At 33.6% G+C, this 11464-nt stretch overlaps 1 protein-coding gene across 3 annotated transcripts; it reads left to right on the forward strand.

Moving 5' to 3' along the window:
* Positions 1-238: 238 nt before the first annotated feature.
* LOC105774271 (uncharacterized) lies at positions 239-6665 on the forward strand. Of its 3 annotated transcripts, XM_052626961.1 has the most exons (6): positions 240-675; positions 2462-2587; positions 2694-2737; positions 4165-4451; positions 4574-5655; positions 5768-6665. In XM_052626961.1, exons 5-6 carry the CDS (start codon positions 5023-5025, stop codon positions 6077-6079), a joined length of 945 nt encoding a protein of 314 aa, XP_052482921.1. In that variant the 5' UTR covers positions 240-675; positions 2462-2587; positions 2694-2737; positions 4165-4451; positions 4574-5022; the 3' UTR covers positions 6080-6665. The 3 variants fall into 3 exon arrangements, with proteins under 3 accessions (XP_012452169.1, XP_052482921.1, XP_052482922.1); XM_012596715.2 differs by lacking the exon at positions 5768-6665 and having other exon boundaries at positions 239-675; positions 4574-5174; XM_052626962.1 differs by having other exon boundaries at positions 4165-5655; positions 5755-5910.
* The last annotated feature ends 4799 nt before the right edge of the window (positions 6666-11464 follow it).

An 11464-nucleotide genomic window follows, 5' to 3' on the forward strand; every position in this document is an offset into this window, starting at 1 on the left:
TTGCATTCACATTATTGCGATATCTTAGGAAACAATATTTATAAATTTTACAAATATAATTATATCCATATTAGAATTTTTTATATTATATATATTTAATATAATTATTTTATTTTACTTCCCTATATTTTCTTTCCCTTCTCTTACTTTAATTTAAACTTATCGCTATAGTATCTAATTTAACTGCAACACTATTTTTATGCTATCACAGATAAATTCACCAGCCATGCAAACTTAACCTTACTCTAAAACAAGAGCGAACCCCTAGTCTAAAACCAGAGTGAACTGAAAAAAGAAAAACACTGACAAAACTAGAAGGGCCTGTAGCAAGTGTTTGACAACAAAGAATCGTACAGGCCTTCCTTCTGGCATCTATTTTTGAACCTTTGGTTTTTGAAGAAACTTGAAGACTGATTGTTGAAAATTACATAGCAAATTTATTTCTATACTTAATTCTAGCTATTCTATCTGAACCTCGCACCTAAATTTGGGGAACCTTTTCCTTTCTTTTTGACCTCTCCTTAGATTGTTTCCTCAGATATTGTTGGGAAAAATTGGGAATCTCCTTATTTTTAGAATTTTCACACTCTCTTCTTTATCTATTATGTTTTTCAATTTCCATTTACTCTTTTCTTCTTTCAATTTCCCAAAGCTTCAAATCATCGCATGATTCTGGTGAGTTTAATTCAACCTCTTTTTTATTCTTTATTTTTCTTGTTGGATTAGATTTTTACTGCTCTCTTGAAAGCTTTGGCAAAATCGCTTCCCCCCCCCCCCCTTTTGGTGTAGCATCTCTTTTCTGGGTTTTACCATTTTTTTCTTTGTTTGCTAATTATTTTTTTCCAGAATTTTAAATGCAAACACTTTATTCCATGTTGTAAAAGAAATATAATTAACTAAATTATAAGGTTACTAGTATTTAAATTTTAAAGTAACATAATATAATTAGGAATTGGTTCTCTGTATTGTTTTCTTTAATTAAATAATTAGATCGAATAATTATCTTCTTAGCTTTTTATATAATTATATTAGAATTTTGATTAATATTTATTTAATCATATTTTTATATTAATTCTGATAATTTCTTCTCAAGAAGTAACCAAAACATTTGATATGATTATACTTTTGATGGTATTATTTAATTCATACACTCTTTATAATTTTCTTTCTGTAATATGTTTATTTTATATTATATAAAATTGTTTGATTTTATAGAAATAGGGATCGTATTGTAACTCATTATGTTTATATGTCTAATGTATTTTTACTATAAATTTTAAACATTTTGTTTGTTTATTACACTTTATGTTAAACTAAATATATTTATTAAATTTACTTTTATATATGTTTTTCTTTTAATAAAAGATTAAAATAAGATATCATTATGAACACATTGACAAATAATCCCCCACTCTGAAAAGTTGAAGTTAATGGAAACGAGAAATTTATTTGCATTGTTTATTTTTCAAAAAAAAAAAAAACCCCGAAAATATGACATCAAACATTTTTCTTGAATTGCCTATTTTGTCTGTGGTTAATGTTCCGAACTGTACTAATGGCTGCTAGCATCTTGCTTGTCATATGTTGCAAAAGCTTGGATTGTTCTGGTTGTTGGGAGAACCTGATTTGACTTTCCTATGTTCAACTCTTTGACTAGTGTGGCTGTTTCTTTGTTTCAGCTTTCCGAAAATTGTGGTGTTTGTTGCATGCAGTATGATTGAGCAACTAGTTAACATTGTGGTTTATGTGGCCTTTTGTGGTTTCAAATAATATAGGTTTTTTTGATTGAGCTGAACTACTGCCCTTAGTTATTTCTTAAGTAGATTATATTCACTTTGACCGTTTATTTGACACACACTATATAGTTCTGCTTCAGTTGAGTCCAGAATCTTCCTATTTTATGCTATGTGAAATTAAAGTGAAAATTGGCTTGAAAGGTCATTTCACTATTTACCCGAGAAACTGAAATCGTTTAGCACTTTCCATGTTTGCATTGGAAATATAATTTCAAGAAATTGGTACACGCAAAACCTGCTTTCCTCTTATTATTTTTCCATAAAGACTTTTGATGATTGCTTATTCTTTAAACTTTTTGAATATCACTAGTGTGTGTGGTAGTAGTGGTTAGTTCATTGAATGGTTCTAAAATGTCTTTTACATCAGCTATCTTTTTTCCATAGTTTGTCCAATTCTCTTATACCCCATTCCTGATTTTATTTTTTCTTCTTTGATCTATATTGAGTTGGAATAGTTGCTTTATCTGGGTATTTTTCAGAGCTTTTGTTTGACTGAAATTTGTTGGTAGCCATTATGCTTTTGCCAGTAGATTTTATAAACAGCTGTTCATTCTATAACTTGTGTGGAAAAACTTTGCTCTCAAATGTAGCTTTTGAGTGGAGTACTCTTCATCAGCTCTTTATAAGGTTGCCTGTTAATATGTTTGTGCTATTGACTTTGACAGACATACCAAAAGATGCCTTGTGCTCTTCCACAAACCCATCTAGATAATCAGAAAGTGTCAGAGGTTGGACAGACTAACTGGTCGAAGAATTGTTTGCAGCTTAACGGTTCTAGAAGATCATCAGAGGTTAGATACTTTCCTATGCCAATATTAAATTGTTAAGTTATTAGTCTTTTACTTTGTGATCAGCTTGAATAAATTTTTTTTCTATCACTATACATATATTATTCAGGTCTCTGGAATTTCTCCTTTCAATTTGAGGAACATTGACCAGAGGTAATCCAGTTTTGGTTGTTAGATATGTAAGAATATACTTGTATGTTCTACAGCTTTAAATTAAATGTGATTCACCAAAAGTTGCTTTAGGTTGCTTTTTGGAAACGTAAACTTCTTTCCTCCTTTTTTCTTTTGGATAAGAGGTAGGTGGTGTCCAGGGTTCAAACCTGGGTTTAGTGTTAACTATGATTTGAATAAAAGCCCTTTGCCTCTCCACTTGTAGTTCAGTTGAAAACTTGAACTTAATTTAGCTTAAAAGTGGGCAATCTAGCTCATGAAAAAAAATGGCTTTCTTGATCATTTTGAAAATCATGGACCTCATAATTTCTTTTGTTTTAGTAGAGGATTTGGAGTATCTTAACAATTCAGGAAATTTGAAGTTATCTGCTTAAACTATTTTTAATATAAAGCTGTACTGAAACTTAATTAGATTTTAGATAACATTTACTTTCATCATTCACAATTTATATAACAAACTAAATTCAAATCCATCCTACCAATTCATATTCCAAAGATAGAAATTAAAAAAATTCTTTTTGTTGGTACTTAAGATAGTGCTTAGGCTGTCAATCTTCATTTTCTTCCTCAAATATTTTTACCCTAGATTTCTGCATTCAATGTGAATGCTTAATAATTGTTTTCAAATAACTCTCTTTAGATACTTTCTCATTTCTTAATATTGTATCTTTCTTTTATATCGTGAAACTAGCTTTTGTGTACTACAAAAAGAAAATACAAAATTCCAGCTTCAGTACTCTGTAATTGGAATTGAATGAAAAGAAGTTACTGTTTACTATTAATATTCTGATCAATATGAAAGAAAATCTTTGTTTCAAATCTGTTGAAATCCATCTCTTAAGAAGGGATATTTGGTTAAATGAACTAATTCTTGTGACTTGAAGTAATTCCTTTTCTTTTGAACAAATATCATAGATAAAGTACCTCACATTTTGTTGAAATGACGTGCAAAATGAAGTGAATGAACCTTTCCCTGCTACCAAAAGCTAATAATAAAAAATGAATAAATAAAAAGAAGGAAATAGAGGAGCCAAAAGATTTTATGTTTTTTAATGTATAGAACATATAGACAAATTAATTTCCTTCTTCCAAACCACCAGTTAATGCAAATTATGGTTAGGCCATACTCTTAAAAATTATCTGACAAACACTCTTAAAAATTTCAATTATCTGTCTGCACTGTATATAAATGTGACTCAAGGGGTTTAAAAATTTTGTACGGACTTGCTAGATATGTTTAGGCCATACTCTTTTAAAAATTTCAATTGTCTATCTCTACTTGGGGTAAATTTATGATTCAGGAAATATGTTTAGTTTGTTGATATATATTGCTAGACATTCCCTACACTTGAATTTTGTGAGGACTTGCTAGATATTTTGACTGAGTCTTTTGCCTGTTAATGTTTTAGGTGTGCCGTTGCGACATTCCCTACACTTGAATCTGATGGGCAGTGGAGAATCTTTGCACTACCCTTGCAATGCTTTGATCACACTAACCATTTAAGATCTGGAAATCAGGTGAATATGAATGACCTGCATCTGGTCTCCTCTTCATCTGTCAATTCATTTATGGTTGATAGATGGAAGACACAGAAAGGGCCCCAACCTGCAGTTACTTATCCTGGCAAGCCATTTAGAGGCAGAAGCTTTTCTGGATCCAATGTCCAACATCAATTTCGCAACAAGACCTTTGCTGGTAAAATAAATAAATTTAGTGAAGTGTCAAGCAATTCTTCCTATCATTGTTCCATCACTTGCAATGATTCCTCTGCTGTTACGTCAAAAGGATTTAATGCTATGTTCATTGATTGTTCCAAGGAAAACAAGTCCAAAAGGAGAAATTCACAAAAGCGGACAAAAAAGAAGGGAAAACATAAAAAGAAACAGTTCTGTGATGTTGGCTCTACGGAGTCAGAAGTATACCCGTGCAAGTTCAGCATCTGAAATCTGTGATAATAATGACATAGATTGTTGTATAGTAGTATCAGGTGCAACTTCACCAGAAGTTTCACCCTCTGATGGCTTGCAGAAAGCAGCAATGGTGCTGTTACAAGTTCTGGTTCACCAAATATAAGCACATCTGATGTTGATGAAGTGGATCTGTTGTACCTACTCAAGTTCAGAAGTTTCCTAGGGAGCATCATATAAATAATTCTAAAATTGGCAGTGAAGACCAGCAACTTTCCTGGTGTCAAGGAGCTATTGAGAGGAAACATCTTTCACATGTGGGCTCTCTAGAAGGTTTACATGAGAAGGATTTCTCTGATATGCATAATTCTCTAGCCTTGGACTCAATTTCTGTTGGTTCAAACAGTGAAGACAGTACAAGTGCTGGTCATATTTTGAAGCCATTTAATGACAACATCCATGAAATCAGTCAATCAGAGCTACCAGGTTCCGGTACCAAGAAGGACTCCTATCATCAAAAATCATCATGTAGTACTATAGAAACCCATGAGTATATGGGGGAAAGCAAGCATGGTCTGGCTCATAGCAGCCTTGGTGGACAAATGGTGGCATCGGGCAAGAGGGGTAAGAAATTTAAATGTATTCCTGGGAGTCCTACTACTTGCAAACCTGGAACTATGGGAAGCTTGCATGGTCGAATGATAACTGTGAACAGTCAGTCTGTTTGGCAAAGGGTTCAGAAGAATCCTGTAGAGAAATGCCGCACTGAATTGAAGAAAACAGGTCCGATTTGCTCAGAGTTTGATGTTTCTTTAAAGGATGCTCCTGTGCTGAAAAGAAATCCTAATGCTACCAATGTAACAAACTTATCTATTACCGATGGCAAGAGGAAGCCAAAAAGCATGGTTCCTAGGAAGTTCAAAAGAAAAGTTACTCCAGCATCAAAACAAGAAAACAACAGTTTTTCCAGGAAGGAATGTCATCCCAACAAGGTAAATTTAAATGCTCATGTGAAGACTAGCATGCCAAAAAGTGCTATTACATGTTTCAAATCCTATGTATGACCATGTATTAACTAAAAATCTTTCAAGGTCTTTTTCTCAGGTTGATTGTCAAAGGCTTGGGACCATGAAAACTGAATCAGTTAACAACTTTCAAGCTAGTCCAAGCAGCGCAGAACCATGTGACACTGTCTGTGGTACTGGTTTAGGTTTGAATAATCTATGTGTAGAGAATCAAGACAGCTTGCTGCAAAAGTCATTTGTCCCTTTGGATCAGCTAAATTTGCTTGAGGAACAAACTCCAGTTCATGTCCCTCATCTGATGGTGAATAGTGTTGCTCAAATAGAAAAAGGAATTTCTCTGGCTGAAAATGGCAAGGAAAGCCATACTTCGGGTTCTGTTATGCAGAAATGAATACCCATTAGGATAAAGGATCGTGGATTGAAAACATCTTCTAAATCTGCCAATTTGTCTTTGGAACATGCTAATGGGCCAGATGCTGAAGATTGGACTTCCAAAAATACCTTTGAGGAGAACATTACTTCTTTTTCTGAAAATCTTTCTTCTTCTGTGAATGCTAGAACATTATGTAGGATTGGGAAGGATCCAGGACATGGAATTAGTTTTCTCGAAAATGGGAACAATATTAAAAAATTGAGGAATCTTGATGCTTGTGTAAATGAGAATGAAAACAATCATAGTGGGGCTGATTACTTAATTGATGAAACCAGAGAACAAGATTTATCAGCAGTTGCAACTGATTTAAACAAGATGGCAAAGGCATTGGATGATTAATTGCTACATCAGTCCTCTATCTTCGACATTTTTTATCTTTTAGTCCCAAAATCAAGCTATGTCATTTTGTTTATCTTTAATAAATTATTTACAGTTATATCTTCCCTTTCATTTGCATTTATACCTTATATATTTAATGTCAACTATGCACTTTATTTTAATGTTTTATATTTATTCACACTTGTATAATTTTTATTTATCCTTATTTTGTCTTTACTTATTTTCATGTCTATTTATATTTATGTTTTTTTACGCATTTCCTTACATACATTTTAATATTATTTATTTATGTTACTTTGATTCTTTTATTGTATTATGAATAATGTGTATTATTGTTATTATTATCATCATCATGTCAAGGTCTTATTTATTTCATTTATTTAAGTTTTTTATTATTGCCCCTTTTGAAAGAGCTTTAACTTTTCATTAATTTTAGCCAATTTAATTAATTTTTCTATTTTATTACTATTCATTTTAAAATAGGGAACTTTAGGTCATTTTCCATCCTATAAATGTTAATATGAAGTTAGTTAAGTAGGTGTTACATTTTAATGAAACCCTAAGGTTTTTGCATTTGAATTTAGGTTAGTCGTTAAGATCTTGTTTACCATTTACCCTAGAAAAATATAAATAATATGTAAGATATTTTAGGGTATAAACTAATTTTAAATATCGTATAGGATTCCACTTTAGAATCTTAAATTAATATGTAAATATTCTTTAGGACTTTGTTCAAGATTAAAACTAAAAATTTTTGTAGGTGAATTGTAAATCATGAGTAGGTCTTTCTAAGTATTTTATTTTATGTTAGAAACTTTTATGAAAGCTAATAAATGTTATTTAAGATATATTATTTTAGGATTTTGACTAATTGAAACTTTAGATCAAGAATTTTAAAGTAAGATAAGTCATAAACCGGACATAGTATACTTCGTAAGATCTTGATAGGTTCAATGCTATTAATTAATTACATTAAAATAATAATAATAAAAGATCGAATAAGTTGTAGATGAATTTTAATATTTCTCTTAATTCATTGGTAATTTCTACGTTTTTTAGAATTCTAAACTAGAATTAATTTTAGGAATTGAAGGTATTTTACTATAATTATTTAGGTATCTTTTAAGGTTCCCCTTCAAAGTAAAAATCTCTAATTTAAGTTTCAAATCAAATAAGTTTGGTGAACACATCTTAATCGAGTTACAAGTAAACCGGAGGCATTTTCTTTAGAGTTTTTATTCAAGATTTCCATAAGATTTTAGCCTAGATTAAGACATTAATATGCTTAAATAAAAAAAATCTAGCTCTTAATACCTTGTAGGACTATCCCCGGATAGGCATTGTCGGGGTGATATAACATTCCCCACACGTAACCATACCCCGAACCCAAAATTTGGTGATGAGATCGAGTCTACACTTTTAGGATTTTTCCATAGTATTAATTCTAGATTTTTAGACGATAGGTGGCTAATCAACCTAGCCCTCATTGGTTAGTGGCGATTCTACGTTAATTTAGGCCCTTCGTGCCTATCTTTCCTTACTAGGCCCCCGTACTCTTATGTAGGCAACGTTATGAAAACATTGGTGACTCCATTGGGGACATTAGTGAGTCGACTTACTTAGGTTTGAGAGCTAGGTTTTTTTAGTATTTGTGCATATTAGATTTATTTATTCATGCATTAATTTATTTAATTGTTTAGTGTCATTTTAAATTGTTGAATATGTGTTAAATATTGATTTATTTGTTCATTTCATTTACTTATCCTATTTTGATATGTATGTCAATATGTTTGTTTACTCTTTTATCGATGAAATTGATTAATGTGTATGTCGGCTCTATCGTCGTGGGCGACTATAATTTTCATTCATGATTGCATCTTGCTTTTGGTCCTACCCCCAAGCCCATGCCGTTTAGAAGGAGTAGCATTAGGCTTTCGTGTGGCAATATATCATCGCTTAAGTTTAAGGACTACTCCATGGTTAAGATGGATATAGATGTTCGTGTAGCAAATGCTACCGTGTACGCTATGGAAGTCTTACCACCCAAGGGCCAACCCTTTTTAAAGGGGAACGCATCCCTATGGATGTTGTATTTAAGCCTTGGGTTCCCCGTGCATTAGAGTCAGCCGTAAGGTAGCCTGTAATGACCATTTTAAATGTGAAGCCTAGACATAAGAGCCGTACCTTACCCTTTGTAATAATACCCTATAGGACCTCACAAGCATTTATTCGTATGTTTTGTGTTTGAATTTGTTCGTAATGCTTTATGATTTAATTTCATCTTTTTTTCCATTTGAATTTATTATTATTTTTACTGACTCTGTTTTTCTTGTGTTTGTGTCCCTCCATCGCATAATTCATGCATCATTTAAATACTTGGGGCACAGCGTCGCATCTATATTTGACATGAACACACTTCGAGAAGATTCAATTTTTTGGCATGGGGTAAAAATATAAGGATGATAGTGAGAATGTCAGAGGATACTCAGAGCAGAGTAGGCGATTGCTAGATAGCTAGTTTTGACTTGAGCCTATCTCAGATAGTCTGCATGGACTGTAGGAGGAATAGCGAAGATGAGTTAAAGGGAATATGGCAATCATGGGACGAGGCTAAGAAAACTCGCTTCCAGGAAAAGTATGGCGATGTAGCATAGCTTTTGTTCGTTAAACCGCATGATGCCTTGTTGAAGGCCATGGTATGTTTTGGGGATCCCACTTATAAGTGTTTTATGTTTAATGAAGTGGACATCGTACTGACTATCAAGGAATATTCTACCCTTCTTCTCTATGACTTTAGAGATCCGCTCAGGAGATATTGGAAACTGAATGTTGATTTTTGGAGACCCTAAGCCAATCTAATGGGAGTACCTGTAGATACTGTGAAAGCAAGATTAAAAGATAAAAATGGTCATTGCATTTCCTGGTCCGATATTAGGGATGCTATAGGAAAGGCCAGCGGTGATAGACATTTGGCACTACTCGCATTTGCCGTATACAGGTTGATTGTGTTCCCAAAAGCTCTGGGATATGTAAGTGTAGAGCTAGCTAATTTTCTATTTCAGATTGAAAAAGGGGTGAATCCTGCTCCAACAGTCTTAGTTGAAACCATCATTTCACTCTATTTCATCAGAAGGAAAGGAGACGAGTGTTTCTTAGGTTGCGCACAATTGTTGTTCGTATGGATGAAAAGTCATTTTAGGTGCCTCTATAAGCGCTTTCGTTAGGTGTTTGTTCCTTCGACCAAGCCTATAGAAGAATTTTTGGAAACCAAATGGCCTCCAAATCAATCGATTGAGGAGTGGTTTCAGAACCTTAGTACATTGACATACCAAGAAATAGAATGGAGGGCTCCATGGATGATTCGAAGCACAGTACTCATCGGGTGTAGTGGTCATTTGTGGGTTCCCTTAATCGGCATATGGAGAGCCATCAGTTATTCCTCGTTGATGGTTCTACGCCAATACGGGTATGGTCAATGCCTGGTTTAAATAGGGTGGAAGCTTCGGTTCAGGACCTGAGATTTTAGAAGAAAGTGGAAGAGATACGAATCAACTGGGGTCAAAGCTTGAGATTGCAATCAAGAACCTTTTTCAACCATTCTCCCTTAGAAATATATATCCAGTGGCGCTTAAAAAGAAGCAAAATCTCTGTGTCAACGCAATTTAAGGGAAGGTCCCAAATGATGTAGCCGAGCTAACAGAAAAGATACATGATTTAGAGATGCGTCTGAGGGGGAGAGATGAAGAGGTCAGATGGCAACGAGAGCAGCATCAGGTATATGTAAAGGAAAAGGAGGAAGAAATCATGAGACAACAGCAGCAACACCGATTAGACATGAAGGGAAGAGAAGAAGAACTAAAATACAATTAGAACGACGTCAATGAGAAAGATTTGACTTGTTTGCTCAGATTCAAAGGTTGGAGGTAGATTTGAGTCTGCGGGCTAATGAACTCCAGAAAGCGCGAGAAAAAGAGCGAATTTGGAAGAGGGTGTCTAATGAGAAAACTGTTAAAATTAATGTGCTAGAAGAGGAAATTTTTCGTCTGACTAAACAATTAAAGAAAAAAGAAGAGAAAAACAAAGAGGTCACAAAAGAATATACAGAGCTTGTGGAACATTTTATCGCGGTGGAACAAATGGCAATAAACCGACAAGAGGTGTTTGTAACAATGCATAGGGAAGGTGAGGTTTTCACTCGGTAAGCTAAAGACTTATGTGAACAGATTGAAGAACTCAAAAAAGAATCTACCCCTTTTGCGATTAGGAATGAGCCTGCAATGAAACTTCTGGAGGTGGCTCAGGCACATTACCAAAAGGTCATCAAGCTCATGAGGAGGAAGAAGAAGAACGACGACTAGAGATTTTCCTTATGGCAATAGGATCGATTAGGATTTTTTTTAAGCATGAATGAAAAATGAAAAAAAAATATAAGTCGAACAGTTTTTGAACCTTCTATGAAAGAAAATGTTTATATTCGAGTATATTTACGATAATGTTCCCCGATTTCAATCATTCATTCATTGATTCATTCATCCATTCGTTCACTCATTTGCTCATTTGTTTATTCAAAAACATTATTTAAAAAATTAAAAGAACATTTTTATGAAAAATCCAAATAATTTTCTAACTTTGGAAATAAATGCCATTTGAAAAAGGACTAATGATAGCTCACCGGTATAATACCCGCTCAAAAGCCAAGAAGATGACGAAAGAAGAATTAGCACGCATGGCCAAACTGGAGGAACAAATGGAAAGGATGATGGAAATGATGACTACAATGGTTGAAGGCAAGGTCAAGGTAGGAGAAGGAAGCAGCACTTTGGACAATCCAATCCTTTTTTATGGTGATACATGGGTATATCATGAAGATTTATTGCTTCAATCGCCAAGTGTGACCATTCAAATCACAAGAGTAAACGAGTGGCCTGCAAGTGAGGAGCCGAGAGAAGTGGATAAAAGAAAGTCAATTATGGATGAAAAAGCTCATAAATTCAGCCTAATTAA

The sequence above is a fragment of the Gossypium raimondii genome, chromosome 13 (genome assembly GCF_025698545.1).
Source record: "Gossypium raimondii isolate GPD5lz chromosome 13, ASM2569854v1, whole genome shotgun sequence".
NCBI lineage: Eukaryota > Viridiplantae > Streptophyta > Magnoliopsida > Malvales > Malvaceae > Gossypium > Gossypium raimondii.

Excerpts from the sequence above, each read along its gene's own strand:
- LOC105774271 (XM_052626961.1), top strand. The coding sequence starts at position 5,023 with ATGCATAATTCTCTAGCCTTGGACTCAATTTCTGTTGGTTCAAACAGT. Across the intron at positions 5,656-5,767 it reads AGGAATGTCATCCCAACAAG|GTTGATTGTCAAAGGCTTGG; the intron begins GTAAATTTAAAT and ends TCTTTTTCTCAG.